The sequence below is a fragment of the Triticum aestivum genome, chromosome 3D (assembly GCF_018294505.1).
Source record: "Triticum aestivum cultivar Chinese Spring chromosome 3D, IWGSC CS RefSeq v2.1, whole genome shotgun sequence".
Classification (NCBI taxonomy): Eukaryota; Viridiplantae; Streptophyta; class Magnoliopsida; order Poales; family Poaceae; genus Triticum; species Triticum aestivum.
In genome coordinates, this window is record NC_057802.1 from 352,184,496 (window position 1) to 352,211,009 (window position 26,514).

Here is a 26,514-nt window from a genome sequence, read left to right on the forward strand (position 1 = left end):
TGTCAAATTAACCGCTAGGTTTATTCCGCATTTGTTCAAGCCTAAACCGTGATTATTTTAAAGCGCCTATTCACCCCCCTAGGCGACATCCACGATCTTTCACCAGTCCCCACCTTCGATTTGTGACACAGATTGGTTTATTGTGATGTTGCTTTGAACAAGGAATGGGTGATGCTATCCCACTAGGATTGTGTCATCACCACATACATAATTAGTCCCAGGAAAAATATAAAGCATACCAAGGTATTATTAAGATCGATTGAAATGATTTCCTCTATCCTGGGGTCTAGATAAGTTAATTATCTTCATATGTAAAGTTTACACCATCAGAGAATGTACTAAGATACAGTCTAGATGCTAGAGATTTTGCATACATGTGTACTATACCCTATGTCAAAGTGTGACATCACGCTGGAGCATCCAGTAGGGGGTTGTCGTCGTAGTCGTCGTTTCGACCTGACCCGTTGCCTCCGGCGTGGCCGATCTGTTGTTCCTAGTGTATGGTGGACGACCAGTTCCGGCAGCTGCAGTCGCTGCAGGAGGATGGCGGCAGCGTGTCGGGCTTCGTCGCCGAGGTTGCCACCCTCTTCATCGACGACGCCGACTGGATCATCAACGACATCGGCAGCCTGCTGGACGCCGGCGGAACCTAGCCACCACTCCCCGCCGCGCCCCTCGTTGGTAAGATTCGCCCCCTCCCTCTCTCTCTCTCCCCTTTGCTAATTATATACTTAGTAAATATACGTACCATACGCATGGGCATCAGTAATAAATTGCAGAGGGCTACTCATGTTATTCTAGATGTATGGTACATGCTGAAAAATCTTCAGTGCTCATTGTACCCTTATATTGAGATTCATATTAGTGTCTTGGCCTGGTTTGGTCTACTTTTTTAGATTGAGACTCATATTGGTGTGTGGCGGAAAATTAGGTTGCAGCTTTATATTTGACTCATGGTTTGCACTGCAGGTTACTTGTCGTGCTCGATTTTTCCTTCCACGGACGATTCTGTCATTCGCCTCTACTGCCGGTGGTCGTGCCAGTCATGCTCCTACTGGGTAAGCTCGTTTCCTTCTTTAATTCATGTATTATTTGGCAGGACTGGCTACGTTGCTGTAAAAATGTCTTTGGTTTCTTCTTGTGTGGAGCAGATTCTTTTTAGAGGCCTTGCCTTGGACTTCCTGGATCCTGATTGTTGTTTCGCGTATCTGCTTTGGGCCATTGTTGTTCTTCTACCACTCATACATATATTATTTGACCATTTGCTTTGCTAAGATTCAAGTATGATGTAATTTAGATTTGTTCTCTTCAAACTTGCACCAATCAATATTTCTAGCTCTTAGGATTGTCTAATATACAATTTTATTGTATGCAGGACATGCATCCTTTAGCTAAATTCATCTTTGTTTGATGTAGTTCTTTGTGATCTGAAAGCAACTGACTACTCAATACCAATCAGTGCGTGGAGGGAACTCCTGTCCACCACGCCGGCGACAGGAACATGGAAAACGCAGTCCACGGTGCCACCAATGAACAAGGTAAACACGAGCTGTCGGTCGCTTATAAATTCTGTACTTCAGTAGTATCGATCTAGGGTTCACGTGAGTGATCTTACTGTTATTCGGGCTGTGTATAAAAATGCTGCCCTTTTCAGAGAGAATACTCCAAATCTATTGATTATAATTTAGTTGTGGTATTAATTTTTAGTTAGTATGAATACTCACATAATGAATCTATTAAACGATCTAAAGGCCACCTATTCACATATTAACTTGTGCCACCGTTGTTTTCTTACTTATCGTGTCATTCTTGTTTTTGAGCCTGGCCTGACACATTCTGTTTCCAAATATATTATACCTATCGAATCGTTTGGTGTCCCATTAACTGAAGAGATGGTCAGCCCAAAGTCTATGGTTAATGCCATTCTTGGTAACATTGGTCTGCCTGATGCAAATCAAACAAGGACTACAAGAACTACAGTGGACGTGTGGGTGCAATCATCTTTTTCTGGCCGTTCCTGGCGCATTGTTGAATTAGTCACCTTGCCTCTCTTGCACTTAACATTGTCTAATTAGACTTTTCAAAATGATTATCCAGGACTGCTTGGCCTCTCGTTTCGATTAGCCTATCATTAAAGTTGGAAACACCAGAATTGACGCTTGTGTATGAGTGTGTACAGGTTGTCCTTAGGATTTTCTTTATAGCAAACTCGCTGGATTGTGGATTGGTTTCCTAGGCCATTGTTCTTTGTACAATACTTGAAGCGATCTGCTCGTGTGTGTGACTTTGTCCGATGATTAGGCTTTAGATTTTCTGCTGGTTTACCTTATGATTCATGGAGCATTTGATTTTTTTTTCAATTACTATGTCTCAATTGTCGAACAGGACAGTAAGAATCTAATAAAACTCTTGCACAACAAAGATTGTTGTCCTTTAGTTACCCAAACCTTTGTTTTCATGGTATAAAACCAACTGCTGTCAACTTTAGTACTCTGGAAAATTATATAACCATTCTGAAATTTCCTATGACACAGGCCGAGACAAGCATTGTAAGGATCCCAGTTAGAATGATGCTTGATCTCCTGTTAGAGCATCTTGGGCTTCACAAGGCCATCTGAGGCTCGGGCTCAATGAGAACACAATGAGTGTCATCGTTCTCTCTGACACTGCTGTTCAAGACGACCGGACCTGTCCACCGCGCATGCCCATTACTGGTGTTCAGTCCTCCAACGACAATATCTACCGTGTATGAACATTGCATCCTTTAATTTACCCTGTATATGAACATTTCATTCTTCAAATGTGTTGTACTATCGTTCTGGTGGCTATGGAGATGTGTTGTACTGTAGTTTTGGTATCCACTGATGATGTCTTGCTCCGATTACACTTGAATGTTTCTTTTTCTTATCCTGATTGAATACGTATGATAAGTCTGGCTTTCTACTAACTTCACCATTACATACATGGGTACATCGTTGAAACCGACACCCTCGCGCCAAGGCGCGCTGCCGATCTAGTGAAATGTGGTGTGCGGCGGTCGTTGGTGGATATGGAAGCAGGTTTCCCATTCAAGGCAGGCGCGGCGTCAGTGGCCTTGTGCTTGGTTTTGTGCTCTGGTAGTCGGCGATGCGCGCTCCCGCGTCGCTGCCGAGCCTTGGAGCTTCTACAGGAGCATTGCGCTGGCGGTGCTGCATCTGCACATACTGGTGAGTGGTCAAGTCTACGCCAGATTTTCCTCCCTCCTGTCGCCGGCCAGAGAGGTGATGCTTTCAAACCGGTGGTTCTCCGATTCAATGCTTCTCCGGCATGTTGGTTCATATGGACCAAAGTTGTCGACTTCCCGTTCGCGAAAATCCTGCCTGCGGATAACACGGTCAGGTCGGCTTCGCGTAGGAGTGGCGGCGGTGGCGCGCTTGCAGCTCGCGCTTGTGGATGTGTTGGGTTGGCTCCTCCGGAACCTGGGTGTAATTCTCAACCTGTGTTGTGTGTTGTGTATCATCGGTTATCCTTGTTTATTGAGCTGGGGTGTTTTTCGCAAGAAAACAAAAACAACCTCAAAACTAACACTGTCAAAAAAAAGGACATGAAGTGCTCGATTTGAAACACTCAAACGTGAATCTATTGTGTAAATCTTGTGTGTTCTTCCGTAGCTCCATATGAATCTAGCGAGACACTCCCAAAAAAAAAATCTACTGACACAAAACAAAACGTGTTATGCTAGCCTGCACGGTGATGCGCCGGGTTGCCCGTCAACCAAAACGTCGCACGTGAAGGACTGCCAGGCCAGGCCCATGTCGATCTCCAGCTGCGCCACCTCCCATCTCCGCTCCGCAGTCATGAGGCGAGACAAATCCGCCGGGATCCCCAGCCCCGCGCCCGTCACGTTCACCGCCCACCACCCCGTGCTCTTGGCCGCCAGCCGGAAGCCGGGCGTGCGCCCGCGCGCGAGGGGCACGCCCGCGTAGGACACGACGACGTCGCCGCCGCCATGGCACAGCTCGTAGACGTGGCCGTTGTCGACGTGCACGACGAGGCCGAAGGCCGGCGAGGTCGCGCCCGGAGCCAGCGCCGGCTCGAGCCCCCTGGCGCCGGCTAGCTCCACGGAGCACGTGGTCGGCTTGTCGTCGTTGCATGGCGGCGAGCCGTCGAGCTCCCGGATCCCGGGCAAGGAATCCATGGGCGGCAGGTACATCATGACCAGCCAGAAGGACGTGTACAGGAGCAGAGCTATCGTCCAGGACCCGCAGCCGCAGTCGTCAGATCCGTCTTCCCGAGGAGCGCCGCCTCCATGGTCCTTGGATGCCATCGGAAGCACGTCGGCGTACCACCGTCACGTTCTATGTATCTCTTCTGTTTTTCCGCTCAAAAGGAAATCTGTTACGTACACGTTTTGTTTTTCCTGAGAGGAGGATCCAGGTGGGCCGCTATTCCGTTACGTGCTCGAGTCTAAGGCTAACTCCAACGCACAACGCATTGATCGTACCTCATCTGGTCCGCGTGTGTCCGTTGCGAGCCAAACGGACAGACACGCAGCCGCATCCAAAAAATTTATCTGTTTCGCGTTCGGCCCATTGCATTTCGGGAGCAAACTTGCTTTTGGTTTGCGTTCAGAAGGACAGCGAACAAACATGAACGCCGCCCGCTTCTCGTCCGCCATGGGACACATGGCAGCTGGGCACCTAAATCCCACCGCTCAAAAAAAAATGCGCATGTGCGGGTAGCCCCCGCCTGTCAGACTCCCAATCGCGTCGGGGCTCATCCTTTTTAATGTGGAAGCCGTGGACCGGTCAGTCTACGCTTCCACTCCCGGCGACCTCTACCTTCTCGAAACCCGACATGAGCAAACCCTAGCCATCGGTTGCCGTAGATCTACCCCTCTCCTTCACCCCGTCCTCACCGTCGGCAATGGGGTGGCACTGGATCCCTGGCCGCAAGGGGAAGCACGACCATGAGGCTAGGTCCTCCTTCGGCCGCCGCCGCAGCCACTCCACCTCCTCCTCCGCCACCGTTCTTCATCGCCCCGCCAACGGCCAACACCCGAAACCGCCCATACGTGAAGGCCAACATCTGCAAGCGCTACTGGGAGATGGGGACGCCGCTGTCGTGGAGCGACGTCCACCTCCCTAACAACTGGCACTTGTCGGCGGACTGCGTGCCCATCCCGCCGGTCCCGGTCGGCGGTAGAGCCCGTTGCGACGAGATCCAGCGTCGTCGCGCCGACCTGCCCCCACGACCTCCTCGACAACGCTATGCACACGTTCGACTCGCCGCCGCGGGACACCTGGTTCCGCGACGAGCACAACCTACGGCGGGCGTCGTACATCGTCGGTCGTGGTCCGAGCGTGCCACGGCCGCGGGCTCACCCCCGATGTTGTCCCCGTCCCCGCCACCGCCATCGCCACCTCCCATGACCGCCGAGGAGGAGGAGGAGGAGCTCATGCTGTGGGTTAGGGAGGAGTCCGTTCACGACCACGACGAGGCCCAGTGGCACGGCTCGAGCTGATGATGGCCCTCTCCGCCGCGGGCGATGTCGCCCTCCCCCCGGAGCTGCAGGAGGCCGCCATCATCAAGGAGGGGGTGGTGGTCAAGGAGGAGGAGGCCACTGTCGTCGAGCCGCACTTCGTGGCAATGGTGGGGGCAGACGTGGTCCTGGATGGACACGATGTTGTGCACACCGGAGTTCGTCTCCGTGCCACCCTCGTCGGCGGGTGCCCCGCCACGAGAAGAGGTCGTACAGGCGCCTCCGGCCATGCAGCCACCGCAGGGGCCGCCTGCCCACCTCTGGCAGCCGCCGCCATACATCGACCTCATTGGGGACGGCGACGAGAAGGACGGCGGCGCCTGAAGACGGTGAGTGGATCGACGACGGCCGGCGGTGTCTAGTTTCTTTTTTCAGTTTTTTTAGTTTTAAGTTAAGTTTAATATGCGAGCGGGGACTTGTTTAAACGGTTTAAATAGTTAGAACTGTTTAGTTAAGTTTATTTCTATGTTTTTAAATGTGTGGCCGGTCTTTTTTTCATTCTTGGGGGACAAAATACGACGCGGCGCGCATTGGTTGCACCGACCGGCGGACGGGACGGGCCAAACCAAACATGTGTCTTCATTTTACCGTCACAAACGGACGAAATTCAGTAAAAACAGACGTCCGTTTGTCGGAGTTGGCCTAAGAGATACACGATGGTCGGCCAGATTTTAAAAAATTTGTGTGTGCTACCGACGCTATTACCTCCATGACTCTTCTGGCCCCAAATTAGGAGGCGCCTAACAGGACTGACGCACATTCACATGGCCACGGCCAGACGCCTGCATACGGACAAGATTGGCCAACATAGAAAAACATGAAAACCGTTCTGAATAGATTGGGCAGGCAAGAATAGAAAAGGATGATGTGGCTTCATCTTCCCTGTGTTCCATGTTTAGGCCTCGTTTGGTTTACATGAATTTTGTATGAATTCTCTTCTGGAGATATGATGATTTTCGTAGGGAAAAAATTCTTCAGAGCCCTTTAGTTTGCATGAATAGAATCCTATTCCTATATAGGATTGATTCATATCCTCTGTATTTCAAGGAAAAGAAACATTGCTCGGACTCGTATATGAATGATTCCATATCCTCTGTTTTTCAAGGAAAAGAAACATTGCTTAGACTCAATGCAAAAAATACTCAATGCTAAAAATCATACCGTCTGAACCAAATGATATCTCTTTTCATATTTCCATTCATAGAATTTCAGATACATGTATCTCACTTTCTACAGCTTTCCCATTTCTGTAGTGTTCATATCCTACACAGCAAAGGAGGCCTTAGCAGGTGCAGTGTTTTGATAAGTTTCAGACGAATAATCACGAGCATGGATGAATGGTCCCAGACAGATTATTTCCACAATTCCTCACCAGGTTCAGTCGCAATGTAATATCAGCACACCAAACCTTTCGTGCAGTATACAGCAAAGACAAACCACCCTATCAGAAGCAAACAGAACGCCAATATCCCTATTAGGAAAGACCAGCCGGCCATAAAAATACCGATGCACGTCACAGTTACGAATGGCGCGAATGACCGAACGATAGACATTTTGTCCACCCACTCGCCGTGCAGCCAAACAAGAGCTGCCACATTCAAAACATTCCACTCCGCCGAACCACCGTGGGCAAGCCGGTTCAGGCAGTTTGCCACGAATGAGTAACAGTTGCAGGTGAACAGGTTGTAGTATTTGTGCTGGAAATGTCTCGTGCCCAGTTGCAGGGCTCCATCCCATGATGTTGCTGTTCCAACTTCTGTGTGTTTGTATGACCACTCGCATACATGTGCCGCCAGATTAGCAGGAAAGCAGCACTGGCCATGAACAAAACAAAGAGTATTTCAACAATAAATCCCAACTTCAAAGGAAAGCGCTAAAAGAAAAGGTGAAATGCAAGTAGGTTTTACAGAAGTAAAGATAATAATAAATGAACAGGATTGTGGAACAACATATACAACTTCACCATATAATTATCAGATATCACCTTTGTCAACAAGAGAAGTTAATCTATAGAATGCCACACTAACTATTTATAGATGACACTGTTACTAAAGAAAAAAAACTGAAACTGATGATAAGATTTGCAAAATGTTTACAGACATCCTCTGTCTGTGATAACTGGCTGGAGTCTCGTGTTCAGTATCCCCAGCTCATCCGTATAACATAACAGAATTTTCACTATTTATATGATGATAGTAAGTCCAGGTATTGACACACAACTATTTACTGTTTTAAAATGGTCTTTCAAGGACAGCATGCCAGAAGAACAAAGCAAGTTACCTCACAGATACTTTAGAGGTTACTGAAACAGAAACTACATATCGAAATGAACTACTACAAGTAAAATATGTTGACAGCATGTCACTCATGAGACTGGTAGGCATTTTCCTCCAAGTAACAAGGGATTTTATTAGCAGCCAGGATAAAGTAAGAGGCCAACACTCTAAAGAAGAAAACAAAAATAATAGGAATCAGATATACCTTCTTTCTGTCCAGCTGGAGGTATCTAGCGACAGAACCATATGCAAAATTATCCATGCTCACTAAATTTGAACCAGCAAAATCCAGGACAGATCCATCCTCCTGACAGATTCCAACATGCCCTATGTAAGGAGCAAGCCATGAAACTACAGGAAGAGGAGTCCAGACAATGCAACAAGGGAATCGCCCTCTCTTTGGGTCTATCTCACCAACTGGCCACAACTCCTGCAGTTCATTGTTTGATCTGGAATCTTCAACATCAAAATCAGCTTCAGCCTCCATCGAGGAAAATACTTCAGTTAACATTAGTGCCCGTTGAACTTATAGAAAATCAAATGTGCTTGCATCTCATGAGCATGGAGACCTTTGCTGAAAAGAAAGAACAAATAAAATTAGGCTCACCATGCTTTTGGAGAAAAAGGGTGAAGAATTATAATCAGCTCTAGTTTAATGCTCCCCTCGTTTCCCTATAACTGTCACCAGCCTTGGGGTTTCTGTTTCAAATAACTGTCCCTTGAGGAAAAATTAATGTTGTTAATGCAATGATTCCACTCTATTTAATTTTTGGAAGAGGTTAAGTGGTCGTAAGCTTGTGGTATGTCATTTCATATTAACTTTTTCTTAGTTCTTGCTTGGTCAATGCGCATGGGGGACTGTGGACTGAGGATAGTAATACAGAGTAGTACTTCAACAACATTGCAAATCCATATGAAACGGTCAGGGTACAAAAATGTTTACGTGCATTAAGATATGAACAAGAGAGGATAACAGCCACAACTTCTCTAAATTTCAATTACATTGCTGTTCACTCCTCAATCAAACTGTTGCCCAATAATTAGGAACTTTAGTTTCTCATGGTCTACAATTTTCGAGCTCCAAACAGATAGCTTATCCCTTTTCATCTTATAATGCAGGAAGAACATGGGGTTATTTTGCTGTACAAAAGAGACTCAGCAACACCCCATTAACCACAAGAAGCTTAAAGTGTTTGCACTTTAGATTGACAAAGATACAGCTCCGGCAAGAAGATGTATTCTATCCACGACATTTTAGGTGTCAAACATGTTATGAACCAATCTCTTTAATATGAGATGACATGTTGAACAGCATAAGATCAGATTGGCAAGGAAAGGAACACCAATGAGCTTTATAAAAAAGTGCTTGAAACAATGTTACATTGGTGTATCCAGGAGCCAGCCTCCTGCCCCCATCCCAAAGCAATCCGCTGCTACAGCCAGCCGTTGGACGAAATGCACAAACAAAACGCAGGAGCAGACTGTAGAAGGGAGTGGCTCGAGCGGAGGCGAGGACCTTACTATGAAAAATTGCGCTCAGCTGCACGAACTAAAAAATCGATCTCTACAAACTAGTACAGTACATCCGATGCTAAATGTCATGCTCTAATATTCAGTTCAATGCCCGGATGCAGACGCCCTTACTTGGCATGTCCTCAAAGCGCAAATTTCATTTTGGGTGAATCGCAAGACATTCGATTTTTGTCTCAAGAATCCAGTAGCGGTTTCCCGTTTCACTTGGCCAAAGGGAAGCGCCAGAGCTTCTAAGCTGGGCCCTACAATACAAGCACCGTACGGACCAATGGAACCGGCCGAAGGGGAGCGGAGCAGAGAGATTTGAGAGAAAAGCTCACCGGAGAATGGGCGGGAGACGGCAGGGTCCTCCGCGATCTGGCGCCGGCGGAGGGGTTGGACTAGATTGGGCGCCGCGTACAGGTGAAGGCTGCCTTTGGCTTCGCTTGGGAGCAGGGGAGGCGGGCGCGGTTGCAGAGGAAAGTGGAGAGCGGAGGGGCGGGACGGTGCATGCACCTGGAGTCCTCGGCTGTCATGGATGGGCGCAAATGGTAGGCGCACGCACCGCGCACGCCACCCCCGCTTTGCCTCTCCCTGACGCATTTGTCTGTTGAATATACAGTATTTGGTTACTTGTTTATTGGAGCTAGCTTGGTCGTTGACAAGCACGGCCCCATGCGCCAGGGAGAGAAGTTTGGCAACCCGCACTGCAAATGGCAAAAGATGACTGAATCGTTCTTGCTACTCCCTCCGTTCCACGATACTTACTTGTCCACAATCTTTTATTTTTGCTACTACTAGGGGTCTCTTTCATGCTATCCGAAGATGAAATAATCGTGCTTGAAATTGCTATCCCGAAATTGTACGGGAATATAATCCCAGCAACACAGCAAGAACCTAGTAAGAACACTCATCTGATAAATGGAATGGCTCTAGAAGGTTTCGCTGCCTGATTTATACTGAGAAGGCAGAGAGCGATTTGACGAATGAACGTGTTACACATGACCTGTAAGAAACGGTGAAGTAACGGCAACTCGCCCGTGTAGGGGTTGTTATTTTTCCGTCTTACAAAATTTGTTACTCCCTGCCTGTGTTTACTTTTGTAAGTTATTTCAGACAACTCAAAATGAGATGTTTTGTACATTGTCTGAAATGTCTTCAAGGTCTTATAAAAAAGAACAGAGAGAGTATGTAAAACTGTAATTGTATTGTTCTTATCTCTTTTTTTTTTGAGGGAATTGTATTGTTCTTATCTGAATAAAGTAGTTTTGTGTTCTAAAATAGGAGTAACAAACAGTGAAGTACTACTTGATATGTCGACCTTCAGCAGCACTATGTGTACTTGTTTTTGGCGAATCACCTTGGACTTGTTTTTGGCCCAAGACAAAAATCACCTTATTCTTGTTTTTGGCCCAAAACAAGTACACGGGTGAATCGCAAGACATTCGATTTTTGTACTTGTTTTTGGCGAAAGGGGCCCAAGGGCCTAGATTAGGCATCGTATGACCTTACAAAAACACCCGCACAAAAAATTACATTTAAATCCTTGAGGTGTCGAAATCTTCTTCCTCCTGCATCCATCGGCGACGTATCGTGAGCATGACTCAATGTAGTCTTTGGGCCTCCGCCTCAGCGGAGCAAACTTTTTTAAACATGAGCTTGTAGAAGCAACAGTTGGAAAAGTCGTCAATGTAGACCAGGAGACACCGGAAGCTGTGACCGACTAAGCAAATCGCCGCCCTGGAGAAGAAAACGATGATAAGGCATGTAGAAACTACAAAGACCATGAAAGCTAGTTGAATCCAAATGGATCCACCCAAAACCTAAACTGACCGGATCCCAGAAGACCCTCCGGAGGCACAACTCCACACGCCCTTCGCCGACGATTAGCACACCAAAGGAAATGGGGAAAGGCAGCGAGAACATTATTACCACACTAGGGCAACGCGGCCGCCTCGCTGCCCCAAACCAAACACGATGACTCCTGAAAGAAAACAAGAAAAAAAATCACCCATGTCGTTGCACACCAAGTTCGAGATCGATGCCGGGATCGTTGTCGTCCAAGACCATGCACTGATGTCCTCTTCTCCGATGACCTAGCCAGGCCAGGTCGCCGTTGAAGGTCGTGTTACATATGCGACCCTCTAGCCACCACCTTTCGCGTCGCCATCAAGCATCGCCTGCCGATAGCCACAGCTTGACCACCCATCACCGTTGCCACCCTGCGACAGCCCACCAGCTCCTCCATACCGTGCTCTCGATGAGCAGCAACCTCCTCGGGGCGGACCTTGGCGACGGCGAGAGGGATCAAATCACGGGCGTTGGCTAGGGTTAGGTCGCCCTCGACGTCCTTATCTCATAAAGCAGTTTATTTTTTGTAGTTTCAATAGGAGATCATGTAAATATAGCCTTCTTCACTAGAGAACCTAGGTTTATCGAATTATGAGAGGTGGTACTTTGAAAATGGAAATTTCTTCAAGAACTAGCCATTTGGTTTTAAAGAAACCGCTGCCTGGGAGGCAACTCGAAAGTTTTAGAAAGTATTTTGCTACAGCTTTCACCAAATAAACTTTCAAAAAATTAGAGGGCAATCTAAAACTTTTTCAGAAAGAGAAGTGACTAGAAGGGTATGCGTTGAAGAGTGGGGGCCGACCGTGAGCATTTGTGTTCATGCTCATGAAATAATATTTTTTTTTTCATGAAAGCTTCTACAAAAATTAACCCATTGTATAAAACCATTGTACCATAACCAGTGCAAGATTTATCTTTAGCATGTTTTAGATTGCAAGTTTACGTGTGTTGTGCTAGAAAAAAGTTTTGCTGCTAGTAAAAATCAAATCAATTCAACAGAGCATTGTAAAATCATGAAATTTTAACACATCACATATTTGAGTTTTCTGTTACGTGCTATTTTTCAGATTTTTTGGATTTGCATAGATATAAGTATCATTGGCTCTTTACAGACTACTGAAGGAAATATGCCCTAGAGGCAATAATAAAGTTATTATTTATTTCCTTATTCTCATGATAAATGTTTATTATTCATGCTAAATTGTATTAACCGGAAACATGATACATGTGTGAATACATAGACAAACAGAGTGTCACTATTATGCCTCTACTTGACTAGCTCGTTGATCAAAGATGGTAATGTTTCCTAGCCATGGACAAAAAGTTGTCATTTGATTAACGGGATCACATCATTAGGATAATGATGTGATTGACTTGACCCATTCCGTTAGCTTAGCACTTGATCGTTTAGTATGTTACTATTGCTTTCTTCATGACTTATACATGTTCCTATGACTATAAGATTATGCAACTCCCGTTTACCGGAGGAACACTTTGTGTGCTACCAAACGTCACAACGTAACTGGGTGATTATAAAGGTGCTCTACAGGTGTCTCCGAAGGTACTTGTTGGGTTGGCGTATTTCGAGATTAGGATTTGTCACTCCGATTGTCGGAGAGGTATCTTTGGGCCAACTCGGTAATGCACATTACTATAAGCCTTGCAAGCATTGCAACTAATGAGTTAGTTGCGGGATGATGTATTACGGAACGAGTAAAGAGACTTGCCGGTAACGAGATTGAACTAGGTATTGAGATACCTACGATCGAATCTTGGGCAAGTAACATACCGATGACAAAGGGAACAACGTATGTTGTTATGCGGTCTGACCGATAAAGATCTTCGTAGAATATGTAGGAGCCAATATGGGCATCCAGGTCCCGCTATTGGTTATTGACAAGAGAGGTGTCTCGGTCATGTCTACATAGTTCTCGAACCCGTAGGGTCCACATGCTTAACGTTCGTTGACGATATAGTACTATGAGTTATGTATGTTGGTGACCGAATGTTGTTCGGAGTTTTGGATGAGATCACGGATATGACGAGGAACTCCGGAATGGTCCGGAAGTAAAGATTGATATGTGGATAGTAGTGTTTGATCTCCGGAAAGGTTCCGGAATCCATCGGAAGGGGTTCCGGATGTTTTCCGAAATGTTTGGGCACGAGAACACTTTATCTGGGCCAAAGGGGAAAGCCCACGAGGTTTTTGGAAAGCGCAAAAGGAAGTTTTGCGGAGTCCAGGGGCCAGACGCCAGGGTCCCTGGCGTCTGGGTCCAGACGCCGGGAACCCTGGCATCTGGCCCTGGAGTCCGAGAAGGACTCTTGCCTTTCGGGTGAAACCGACTTTGTGGAGGCTTTTACTCCAAGTTTCGACCCCAAGGCTCAACATATAAATAGAGGGGTAGGGCTACCACCCAAGTCACATCAACAAACACCAAGCCGTGTGCCGGCAACCCCGTCCCCTCTAGTTTATCCTCCGTCATAGTTTTCGTAGTACTTAGGCGAAGCCCTGCGGAGATTGTTCTTCACCAACACCGTCACCACGCCGTCGTGCTGCCGGAACTCATCTACTACTTCGCCCCTCTTGCTGGATCGAGAAGGCGGGGACGTCATCGAGCTGAACGTGTGCAGAACTCGGAGGTGCCGTGCTTTCGGTACTTGGATCGGTCGGATCGTGAAGACATACGTCTACATCAACCGCGTTGATATAACGCTTCCGCTTACGGTCTACGAGGGTACGTAGACAACACTCTCCCCTCTCGTTGCTATGCATCACCATGATCTTGCGTGTGCGTAGGAAATTTTTGAAATTACTACGTTCCCAAACAGTGGAATCCGAGCCTGGTTTTATGCGTAGATGTCATATGCACGAGTAGAACACAAGTGAGTTGTGGGCGATATAAGTCATACTGCTTACCAGCATGTCATACTTTGGTTCGGCGGTATTGTTGGATGAAGCGGCCCGGACCGACATTATGCGTACGCTTACGCGAGACTGGTTATACCGACGTGCTTTGAAGACAGGTGGCTGGCAGGTGTCAGTTTCTCCAACTTTAGTTGAACCGAGTGTGGCTACGCCCGGTCCTTGAGAAGGTTAAAACAACACTAACCTGACGAACTATCGTTGTGGTTTTGATGCGTAGGTAAGAACGGTTCTTGCTAAGCCCGTAGCAGCCACGTAAAAACTTGCAACAACAAAGTAGAGGACGTCTAACTTGTTTTTGCAGGGCATGTTGTGATGTGATATGGTCAAGACATGATGCTAAATTTTATTGTATGAGATGATCATGTTTTGTAACCGAGTTATCGGCAACTGGCAGGAGCCATATGGTTGTCGCTTTATTGTATGCATTGCAATCGCCCTGTAATGCTTTACTTTATCACTAAGCGGTAGCGGTAGTCGTAGAAGCATAAGATTGGCGAGACGACAACGATGCTACGATGGAGATCAAGGTGTCGCGCCGGTGACGATGGTGATCATGATGGTGCTTCGGAGATGGAGATCACAAGCACAAGATGATGATGGCCATATCATATCACTTATATTGATTGCATGTGATGTTTATCTTTTATGCATCTTATCTTGCTTTGATTGACGGTAGCATTATAAGATGATCTCTCACTAAATTTCAAGATAAAAGTGTTCTCCCTGAGTATGCACCGTTGCCAAAGTTCGTCGTGCCCACACACCACGTGATGATCGGGTGTGATAAGCTCTACGTCCATCTACAACGGGTGCAAGCCAGTTTTGCACACGCAGAATACTCAGGTTAAACTTGACAAGCCTAGCATATGCAGATATGGCCTCGGAACACTGAGACCGAAAGGTCGAGCGTGAATCATATAGTAGATATGATCAACATAGTGATGTTCACCATTGAAAGCTACTCCATTTCACGTGATGATCGGTTATGGTTTAGTTGATTTGGATCACGTGATCACTTAGATGATTAGAGGGATGTCTATCTAAGTGGGAGTTCTTAAGTAATATGATTAATTAAACTTTAATTTATCATGAACTTAGTCCTGGTAGTATTTGCATATCTATGTTGTAGATCAATTGCTCGCGTTTAGCTCCCCTGTTTTATTTTTGATATGATCCTAGAGAAAACTAAGTTGAAAGATGTTAGTAGCAATGATACGGATTGGATCCGTGATCTGAGGATTTTCCTCATTGCTGCACAGAAGTATAATGTCCTTAATGCACCTCTAGGTGACAGACCTATTGCAGGAGCAGATGCAGACGTTATGAACGTTTGACAAAAGCTCAGTATGATGACTACTTGATAGTTTAGTGCACCATGCTCTACGGCTTAGAACCGGGACTTCAAAAATGTTTTGAACGCCACAGAGCATATAAGATGTTCTAAGAGTTGAAATTGGTATTTCATACTCATGCCCGTGTCGAGAGGTATGAGACCTCTGACAGTACTTTGCCTACAAGATGGAGGAGAATTGCTCAGCTAGTGAGCATGTGCTCAGAATGGCTGAGTACTACAATCACTTGAATCAAGTGGGAGTTAATCTTCCAGATAATATAGTGATTGACAGAGTTCTCTAGTCACTATCACCAAGTTACTAGAACTTCGTGATGAACTATAATATGCAAGGGATAACGGAAATGATTCCCAAGCTCTTCGTGATGCTGAAATCGACGAAGGTAGAAATCAAGAAAAACATCAAGTATTGATGGTTGACAAGACCACTAGTTTCAAGAAAAGGGCAAAGGGAAGAAGGGGAACTTCAAGAAGAACGGCAAGCGAGTTGCTGCTCAAGTGAAGAAGCCCAAGTCTGGACCTAAGCCTGAGACTGAGTGCTTCTACTGCAAAGGAACTGGTCACTGGAAGCGGAACTGCCCTAAGTATTTGGCGGATAAGAAGGATGGCAAAGTGAACAAAGGTATATTTGATATACATGTTATTGATGTGTACTTTAATAGTGTTTATAGCAACCCCTCAGTATTTGAGCAACCCCTCAGTATTTGATACTAGTTCAGTTGCTAAGATTAGTAACTCGAAACGGGAGTTGCAGAATGAACAGAGACTAGTTAAGGGTGAAGTGACGATGTGTGTTGGAAGTGGTTCCAAGATTGATATGATCATCATCGCACACTCCCTATACTTTCGGGATTAGTGTTGAACCTAAATAAGTGTTATTTGGTGTTTGCGTTGAGCATGAATATGATTTGATCATGTTTATTGCAAAACGGTTATTCATTTAAGATAGAGAATAATTGTTGTTCTTTTACATGAATAAAACCTTATATGGTTACACACCCAATGAAAATGGTTCGTTGGATCTCGATCATAGTGATACACATATTCATAATATTGAAACCAAAAGATGCAAAGTTAATTATGATAGTGCAACTTATTTGTGGCACTGCCGTTTAAGTCATATTGGTGTAAAGCGCATGAAGAAACTCCATGCTGATGGGCTTTTGGAATCACTTGATTATGAATCACTTGATGCTTGTGAACCATGCCTTATGGGCAAGATGACTAAGACTCCGTTCTCCGGAACAATGGAGCGAGCAACAGACTTATTAGAAATAATACATACTGATGTATGCGATCCGATGAGTGTTGAGGCTCGCGGAAGGTATCGTTATTTTCTGACCTTCACAGATGATTTGAGCAGATATGGGTTTACCTACTTGATGAAACATAAGTCTGAAACATTTGAAAAGTTCAAAGAATTTCAGAGTGAAATGGAAAATCATCGTGACAATAAAATAAGGTTTCTACGATCTGATCGCGGAGACAAATATTTGAGTTACGAGTTTGGTCTTCAAATTAAAACAATATGTGGAATAGTTTCACAAATTCGTGCCACCTGGAACACCACAACATAATGGTGTGTCCGAACGTCATAACCGTACTTTATTGGATATAGTGCAATCTATGATGTTTCTTACCGATTTACCACTATAGTTTTGGGGTTATGCATTAGAGACAGCTGCATTCACGTTAAAAAAGGGCACCACCTGAATCCGTTGAGACGACACCGTATGAACTGTGGTTTAGCAAGAAACCTAAGCTGTCGTTTCTTAAAGTTTGGGGCGGCGATGCTTATGTGAAAAAGTTTCAAACTGATAAGCTCGGACCCAAATCGGAGAAGTGCATCTTCATAGGATACCCAAACGAAATTGTTGGGTACACCTACTATCACAGATCCGAAGGCAAATTCGTTGCCAAGAATGGATCCTTTCTAGAGAAGGAGTTTCTTGTGAAAGAAGTGAGTGGGAGGAAAGTAGAACTTGATGAGGTAACTGTACCTGCTCCCTTATTGGAAAGTAGTTCATCACAGAAATCTGTTCATGTGACTCCTACACCAATTAGTGAGGAAGCTAATGATGATGATCATGTAACTTCAGATCAAGTTACTACCGAACCTCGTAGGTCAACCAGAGTGAGATCCGCACCAGAGTGGTACGGTAATCCTATTCTGGAGGTCATGTTACTTGACCATGACGAACCTACGAACTATGAGGAAGCGATGGTGAAGCCAAATTCCGCAAAATGGCTTGAGGCCATGAAATCTGAGATGGGATCCATGTATGAGAACAAAGTGTGGACTTTGGTTGACTTGCCCGATGATCGGCAAGCCATTGAGAATAAATGGATCTTCAAGAGGAAGATGGACGCTGATAGTAGTGTTACTATCTGCAAAGCTAGAATTGTCGCAAAAGGTTTTTTGACAAGTTCAAGGTGTTGACTACGATGAGAGTTTCTCACTCGTATCTATGCTTAAGTCTGTCCGAATCATGTTAGCAATTGCCGCATTTTATGAAATCTGGCAAATGGATAAACAAAACTGCATTCCTTAATGGATTTATTAAAGAAGAGTTGTATATGATGCAACTAGAAGGTTTTGTCGATCCTAAAGGTGTTAACAAAATGTGCAAGCTCCAGCGATCCATCTATGGACTGGTGCAAGCATCTCGGAGTTGGAATATACGCTTTGATGAGTTGATCAAAGCATACAGTTTTATACAGACTTGTGGTGAAGCTGTTGGAAATATGCCCTAGAGGCAATAATAAAATGGTCATTATTGTATTTCCTTGTTCATGATAATTGTCTATTGTTCATGCTATAATTGTATTAACTGGAAACCGTAATACATGTGTGAATACATAGACCACAACATGTCCCTAGTAAGCCTCTAGTTGACTAGCTCGTTGATCAATAGATGGTTATGGTTTCCTGACCATGGACATTGGATGTCATTGATAACGGGATCACATCAGAGAATGATGTGATGGACAAGACCCAATCCTAAGCATAGCACAAGATCGTGTAGTTCGTTTGCTAAGAGCTTTTCTAATGTCAAGTATCATTTCCTTAGACCATGAGATTGTGCAACTCCCGGATACCGCTTTGGGTTTACCAAATGTCACAACGTAACTGGGTGGCTATAAAGGTGCACTACAGGTATCTCCGAAAGTGTTTGTTGGGTTGGCACGAATCGAGACTGGGATTTGTCACTCCGTATGACGGAGAGGTATCTCTGGGCCCACTCGGTAATGCATCATCATAATGAGCTCAATGTGACTAATGAGTTAGCCACGGGATCATGCGTTACGGAACGAGTAAAGAGACTTGCCGCTAACGAGATTGAACGAGGTATTGGGATACCGACGATCGAATCTCGGGCAAGTAACATACCGATTGACAAAGGGAATTGTATACAGGATTGATTGAATCCCCGACATCATGGTTCATCCGATGAGATCATCGTGGAACATGTGGGAGCCAATATGGGTATCCAGATCCCGCTATTGGTTATTGGCCGGAGAGGTGTCTCGGTCATGTCTGCATGGTTCCCGAACCCGTAGGGTCTACACACTTAAGGTTCGGTTACGCTAGAGTTGTTATGGGAAATAGTATGTGGTTACCGAAGGTTGTTTGGAGTCCCGGATGAGATCCCGGACATCACGAGGAGTTCCGGAATGGTCCGGCGGTGAAGATCGATATATTGGACGAAGGGTATTGGAGTCCGGAAGTGTTCCGGGGGTACCAGCCTATGACCAGCATGACTGAAAGGTGTTTCGGGAGCCCCGACAAGTGTTGGAGGGCCTCATGGGCCAAAGGGGAAGGGGCAAACCAGCCCACTAAGGGGTGGTGCGCCCCCCACACCCTTTCCCACGTTACTTGGGGAGGTGGTGCGCCTCCACCTGGCTTGGGAGGCAAGCCTCCACCTGCTTGGCTTGGGGGGCAAGTCTCCCTAGGATTTTCCGTAGGGAGATCCAATCTGCTTGGCCGCCGCCCCTAGGGGAAACCCTAGGGCGCCTCCCCCTCTCCCCTTGCCCCTATATATAGTGGAGGGGTGGGAGGGCAGCCGCACCTCTTCCCTGGCGCAGCCCTCCCTCCTCATACACCTCCTCCTCCTCCTCCGTAGTGCTTAGCGAAGCTCTGCCGAAGAACCACGAGCTCCATTACCACCACGCCGTCGTGCTGCTGGAGTTCTCCCTCAACTTCTCCTCTCCCCTTGCTGGATCAAGAAGGAGGAGACGTCCCCGGGCTGTACGTGTGTTGAACGTGGAGGCGCCGTCCGTTCGGCGCTAGATCGGATCTTCCGCAATTTGAATCGCTGCGAGTACGACTCCATCAACCGCGTTCTTGTAACGCTTCTGCTTAGCGATCTTCAAGGGTATGAAGATGCACTCCCTCTCTCTCGTTGCTAGCATCTCCTAGATTGATCTTGGTGACACGTAGGAAAATTTTGAATTATTGCTACGTTCCCTAACAGTGGCATCATGAGCTAGGTCTATGCGTAGATTCTATGCACGAGTAGAACACAAAGTAGTTGTGGGCGATGATTTGTTCAATTTGCTTACCGTTACTAGTCTTATCTTGATTCGGCGGCATTGTGGGATGAAGCGCCCGGACCGACCTTACACGTACTCTTACGCGAGACAGGTTCCACCGACTGACATGCACTTGATGCATAAGGTGGCTAGCGAGTGTCTGTCTCTCCCACTTTAGTCGGATCGGATTCGATGAAGAGGGTCCTTATGAAGGGTAAATAGCAATTGGCATATCACCGTTGTGGCTTTTGTGTAGGTAAGAAACGTTCTTGCTAGAAACCCATAGCAGCCACGTAAAACATGCAACAACAATTAGAGGACGTCTAACTTGTTTTTGCAGGGTATGCTATGTGATGTGATATGGCCAAAAGGATGTGATGAATTATATATGTGATGTATGAGATTGATCATGTTCTTGTAATAGGAATCACGACTTGCATGTCGATGAGTATGACAACCGGCAGGAGCCATAGGAGTTGTCTTAATTTATTGTATGACCTGCGTGTCAATGAAAACGCCATGTAATTACTTTACTTTATTGCTAACCGTTAGCCATAGTAGTAGAAGTAATAGTTGGCGAGACAACTTCATGAAGACACGATGATGGAGATCATGGTGTCATGCCGGTGACGAAGGTGATCATGCCGCGCCTCGAAGATGGAGATCAAAGGCGCAAGATGATATTGGCCATATCATGTCACTTTATGATTTGCATGTGATGTTTGTCATGTTTACATCTTATTTGCTTAGAACGATGGTAGCATAAATAAGATGATCCCTCACTAAAATTTCAAGAGACGTGTTCCCCCTAACTGTGCACCGTTGCGAAGGTTCGTTGTTTTGAAGCACCACGTGATGATTGGGTGTGATAGATTCTAACGTTCGCATACAACGGGTGTAAGCCAGATTTACACATGCGAAACACTTAGGTTGACTTGACGAGCCTAGCATGTACAGACATGGCCTCGGAACACAAGAGACCGAAAGGTCGAACATGAGTCGTATAGTAGATACGATCAACATGGAGATGTTCACCGTTGATGACTAGTCCGTCTCACGTGATGACCGGACACGGCCTAGTTGACTCGGATCATGTATCACTTAGATGACTAGAGGGATGTCTATCTAAGTGGGAGTTCATTAAATAATCAGGTGAACTTAATTGTCATGAACATAGTCAAAAGGTCTTTGCAAATTATGTCATAGCTTACGCTTTAGTTCTACTGTTTAAGATATGTTCCTAGAGAAAATTTAGTTGAAAGTTGACAGTAGCAATTATGCGGACTGGGTCCGTATACTGAGGATTGTCCTCATTGCTGCACAGAAGGCTTATGTCCTTAATGCACCGCTCGGTGTGCTGAACCTCGAGCGTCGTCTGTAGATGTTGCGGAACATCTGACATACACGTTTTGATGACTACGTGATAGTTCAGTGCGTAATGCTAACGGTTTAGAATTGAGGCGCCAAAGGCGTTTTTGAAACATCACAGAACATATGAGATGTTCCAAAGACTGAAATCGGGATTTCAGACTAGTGCCCACGTCAAGAGGTATGAGACCTCTGACAAGTTTCTTAAGCCTGCAAACTAAGGGAGAAAAGCTCACTCGTTGAGCATGTGCTCAGATTGTCTAAGTACTACAATCGCTTGAATCAAGTGGGAGTTAATCTTCCAGATGAGATAGTGATGGTTCTCCATAGTCACTGCCACCAAGCTATTAGAGCTTCGTGATGAACTATAAACATATCAGGGATAGACATGATGATCCTTGAGCAACTCGCGATGTTTGACACCGCGAAAGTAGAAATCAAGTAGGAGCATTAATTGTTGATGGTTAGTAAAACCACTAGTTTCAAGAAGGGCAAGGGAAAGAAGGGATACTTCATGAAACGGCAAATCAGTTGCTGCTCTAGTGAAGAAACCCAAGGTTGAACCCAAACCCGAGACTAAGTGCTTCTGTAATGAGGGGAACGGTCACTGAAGCAGAACTACCCTAGATACTTAGTAGATGAGAAGGCAGGCAAGGTCGACAGAAGTATATTGGATATACATTATATTAATGTGTACTTTACTAGTCCTCCTAGTAGCACCAGGGTATTAGATACCGGTTCGGTTGCTAAGTATTGGTAACTCGAAATAAAAGGCTACGGAATAAACGGAGACTAGCTAAAGGTGAGATGATGATATGTGTTGGAAGTGTTTCCAAGGTTGATGTGATCAAGCATCGCATGCTCCCTCTACCATCGAGATTGGTGTTAAACCTAAATAATTGTTATTTGGTGTTTGCGTTGAGCATAGACATGATTGGATTATGTTTATCGCAATACGGTTATTCATTTAAGGAGAATAATGGTTACTCTGTTTATTTGAATAATACCTTCAATGGTCTTGCACCTAAAATGAATGGTTTATTGAATCTCGATCGTAGTGATACACATGTTCATGCCAAAAGATATAAGATAGTAATGATAGTACCACATACTTGTGGCACTGCCATTTGAGTCATATTGGTATAAAACGCATGAAGAAGCTCCATGTTGATGGATCTTTGGACTCACTCGTTTTTGAAAAGATTGAGACATGCGAACCATGTCTATTGGTATATATGCATGAAGAAACTCCATACAGATGGATCGTTTGGACTCGCTTAATTTTGAATCACTTGAGACATGCAAATCATACCACATGGGCAAGATGACTGAAAGGCCTCGTTTTCAGTAAGATGGAACAAGAGAGCAACTTGTTGGAAGTAATACATTTGATGTGTGCAGTCCAATGAGTGCTGAGGCACGCAGTGGATATCGTTATGTTCTTACTTCACAGATGATTTGAGTAGATGCTAAGAATATTTACTTGATGAAACACAAGTCTGAATTATTGAAAGGTTCAAGTAATTTCAGAGTGAAGTTGAAGATCGTCGTGACAAGAGGATAAAATGTCTATGATATGATCATAGAGATATCTGAGTTACGAGTTTGGCACACAATTAAGACATTGTGGAAATTGTTTCACAACTAATACCGCCTGGAACACCATAGTGTGATGGTGTGTCCGAACATCATAACTGCACCCTATTGGATATGGTGCATACCATGATGTCTCTTATCAAATTACCACTATCGTTTATGGGTTAGGCATTAGAGACAACCGCATTCACTTTAATAGGTCACCACGCAATTCGGTTGAGATAACATCGTATGAACTATGGTTTAGAGAAACCTAAGCTGTCGTTTCTTAAAAGTTTGGGGCTGCGACGCTTATGTGGAAAAGTTTCAGGTTGATAAGCTCGAACCCAAAGCGGATAAATGCATCTTCGTAGAATACCCAAAACAGTTGGGTATACCTCCTATTTCAGATCTGGAAGCAAAAGTGATTGTTTCTAGAAACGGGTCCTTTCTCGAGGAAAAGTTTCTCTCGAAAGAATTGAGTGGGAGGATGGTGGAGACTTGATGAGGTTATTGAACCGTCACTTCAACTAGTGTGTAGCAGGGCACAAGAAGTTGTTCCTGTGGCACCTACACCAATTGAAGTGGAAGCTTATGACAGTGATCATGAAACTTCGGATCAAGTCACTACCAAACCTCGTAGGACGACAAGGATGCGTACTACCTCAGAGTGGTACGTAATCCTGTCTTGGAAGTCATGTTGCTAGACAACAATGAACCTACGAGCTATGGAGAAACGATGGTGGGCCCAGATTCCGACGAATGGCTCGAGGCCATAAAATCCGAGAGAGGATCCATGTATAAAACAAAGTATAGACTTTGGAAGAACTACTTGATGGTCGTAAGGTTGTTGGATGCAGATGGATTTTAAAAGGAAGACGGACAATGATGGTAAGTGTCACCATTAAGAAAGCTCGACTTGTCGTTAAGATGTTTTCCGACAAGTTCAAGGAGTTGACTACGATGAGATTTTCTCACTCGTAGCGATGCTAAGAGTCTGTTGGAATTATATTAACAGTTACTGCATTATTTATGAAATCTTGCAGATAGGATCTCAAAAAACATTGTTTCCTTGACGATTTTCTTGAGGAAAGGTTGTATGTGATACAACCAGAAGGTTTTGTCAATCCTGAAAGATGCTAACAACTATGCAAAGCTCCAGCAATCCTTCTAAGGACTGGAGTAAGCATCTCGGAGTTGGAATGTACGCTTTGATGAGATGATCAAAGATTTTGGGTTTATACAAAGTTTATGAGAAACTTGTATTTCCAAAGAAATGAGTGGGAGCACTATAGAATTTTTGATGAGTATATGTTGTTAACATATTGTTGATCAGAAATGATGTAGAATTTCTGGAAAGCATACAGGGTTATTTGAAAAGTTTTTTTAATGGAAAACCTGGATTAAGCTACTTGAACATTGAGCATCAAGATCTATAAGGATAGATCAAAAACGCTTAATAATACTTTCAAATGGATACATACCGTGACAAGATTTTGAAGGAGTTCAAAATAGATCAGCAAAGAAGGAGTTCTTGGCTGTGTTACAAGGTGTGAGTATTGAGTAAGACTCAAGACCTGACCACGGCAGAAGAGAGAGAAAGGACGAAGGTCGTCCCCTATGCTTAAGACGTAGGCTCTACAGTATGCTATGCTGTGTACCGCACCTGAAGTGTGCCTTGCCATGAATTAGTCAAGGGGTACAAGAGTGATCCAGGAATGGATCACATGACAGCGGTCGAACTTATCCTTAGTAACTAGTGGACTAAGGAATTTTCTCGATTATGGAGGTGGTAAAAGAGTTCGTCGTAAAGGGTTACGTCGATGCAAACTTTGACACTAATCCGGATGACTCTGAGTAGTAAACCGGATTCGTATAGTAGAGCAGTTATTTGGAATAGCTCCAAGTAGCGCGTGGTAGGTACATCTACAAGATGACATAGAGATTTGTAAAGCACACACGGATCTGAAAGGTTCAGACCCGTTGACTAATAACCTCTCTCACAAGCGAGATATGAACAAACCCCATGGGTGTTGGATTCATTACAATCACATAGTGATGTGAACTAGATTATTGACTCTAGTGCAAGTGGGAGACTGTTGGAAATATGCCCTAGAGGCAATAATAAAATGGTTATTATTGTATTTCCTTGTTCATGATAATTGTCTATTGTTCATGCTATAATTGTATTAACTGGAAACCGTAATACATGTGTGAATACATAGACCACAACATGTCCCTAGTAAGCCTCTAGTTGACTAGCTCGTTGATCAATAGATGGTTATGGTTTCCTGACCATGGACATTGGATGTCATTGATAATGGGATCACATCATTAGGAGAATGATGTGATGGGCAAGACCCAATCCTAAGCATAGCACAAGATCGTGTAGTTCGTTTGCTAAGAGCTTTTCTAATGTCAAGTATCGTTTCCTTAGACCATGAGCTTGTGCAACTCCCGGATACCGTAGGAATGCTTTGGGTGTGCCAAACGTCACAACGTAACTGGGTGGCTATAAAGGTGCACTACAGGTATCTCCGAAAGTGTCTGTTGGGTTGGCACGAATCAAGACTGGGGTTTGTCACTCCATATGACGGAGAGGTATCTCTGGGCCCACTCGGTAATGCATCATCATAATGAGCTCAATGTGACTAATGAGTTAGCCACGGGATCATGCGTTACGGAACGAGTAAAGAGACTTGCCGGTAACGAGATTGAATGAGGTATTGGGATACTGACGATCGAATTTCGGGCAAGTAACATACCGATTGACAAAGGGAATTGTATACGGGATTGATTGAATCCCCGACATCATGGTTCATCCGATGAGATCATCATGGAACATGTGGGAGCCAATATGGGTATCCAGATCCCGCTATTGGTTATTGGCCGGAGAGGTGTCTCGGTCATGTCTGCATGGTTCCCGAACCCGTAGGGTCTACACACTTAAGTTTCAGTTACGCTAGAGTTGTTATGGGAAATAGTATGTGGTTACCGAAGGTTGTTCGGAGTACCGGATGAGATCCCGGACATCACGAGGAGTTCCGGAATGGTCCGGCGGTGAAGATCGATATATTGGACGAAGGGTATTGGAGTCCGGAAGTGTTCCGGGGGTACCAGGCTATGGCCAGCATGACTGAAAGGTGTTTCGGGAGCCCCGTGAAGTGTTGGAGGGCCTCATGGGCCAAAGGGGAAGGGGCAAACCAGCCCACTAAGGGGTGGTGCGCCCCCACACCCTTTCCCATGTTACTTGGGGAGGTGGGGCGCCTCCACCTGGCTTGGGAGGCAAGCCTCCACCTGCTTGGCTTGGGGGGCAAGTCTCCCTAGGATTTTCCCTAGGGAGGTCCAATCTGCTTGGCCGCCGCCCCCTAGGGGAAACCCTAGGGCGCCTCCCCCTCTCCCCTTGCCCCTATATATAGTGGAGGGGTGGGAGGGCAGCCGCACCTCTTCCCTGGCACAGCCCTCCCTCCTCATACACCTCCTCCTCCTCCTCCGTAGTGCTTAGCGAAGCTCTGCCGGAGAACCACGAGCTCCATTACCACCACGCCGTCGTGCTGCTGGAGTTCTCCCTCAACTTCTCCTCTCCCCTTGCCGGATCAAG

General features: G+C 45.4%; 2 protein-coding genes and 1 long non-coding RNA gene across 4 annotated transcripts; 1 reads left to right on the forward strand and 2 right to left on the reverse strand.

The window, feature by feature from the left end:
* Positions 1-542: 542 nt before the first annotated feature.
* LOC123074636 (uncharacterized) lies at positions 543-2,903 on the forward strand. Of its 2 annotated transcripts, none has more exons than XR_006436024.1 (4): positions 543-681; positions 970-1,058; positions 1,417-1,538; positions 2,535-2,903. It is a non-coding gene; the product is annotated as an uncharacterized lncRNA (long non-coding RNA). The 2 variants fall into 2 exon arrangements; XR_006436023.1 differs by having other exon boundaries at positions 545-681; positions 1,376-1,538.
* A 650-nt stretch (positions 2,904-3,553) lies between these two features.
* On the reverse strand, positions 3,554-4,418 carry LOC123074637 (uncharacterized). Its single transcript, XM_044497428.1, has one exon. It carries the CDS (start codon positions 4,304-4,306, stop codon positions 3,713-3,715), a length of 594 nt encoding a protein of 197 aa, XP_044353363.1. The 5' UTR covers positions 4,307-4,418; the 3' UTR covers positions 3,554-3,712.
* Positions 4,419-6,686: 2,268 nt separating this feature from the next.
* LOC123078831 (protein REVERSION-TO-ETHYLENE SENSITIVITY1) lies at positions 6,687-9,900 on the reverse strand. Its single transcript, XM_044501458.1, has 3 exons — positions 9,651-9,900; positions 8,003-8,371; positions 6,687-7,335 (listed from the first exon to the last, which is right to left on the reverse strand). The coding sequence occupies exons 2-3, from the start codon at positions 8,306-8,308 to the stop codon at positions 6,916-6,918; spliced, it is 726 nt and encodes a 241-aa protein (XP_044357393.1). The 5' UTR covers positions 8,309-8,371; positions 9,651-9,900; the 3' UTR covers positions 6,687-6,915.
* Between the last annotated feature and the right edge of the window lie 16,614 nt (positions 9,901-26,514).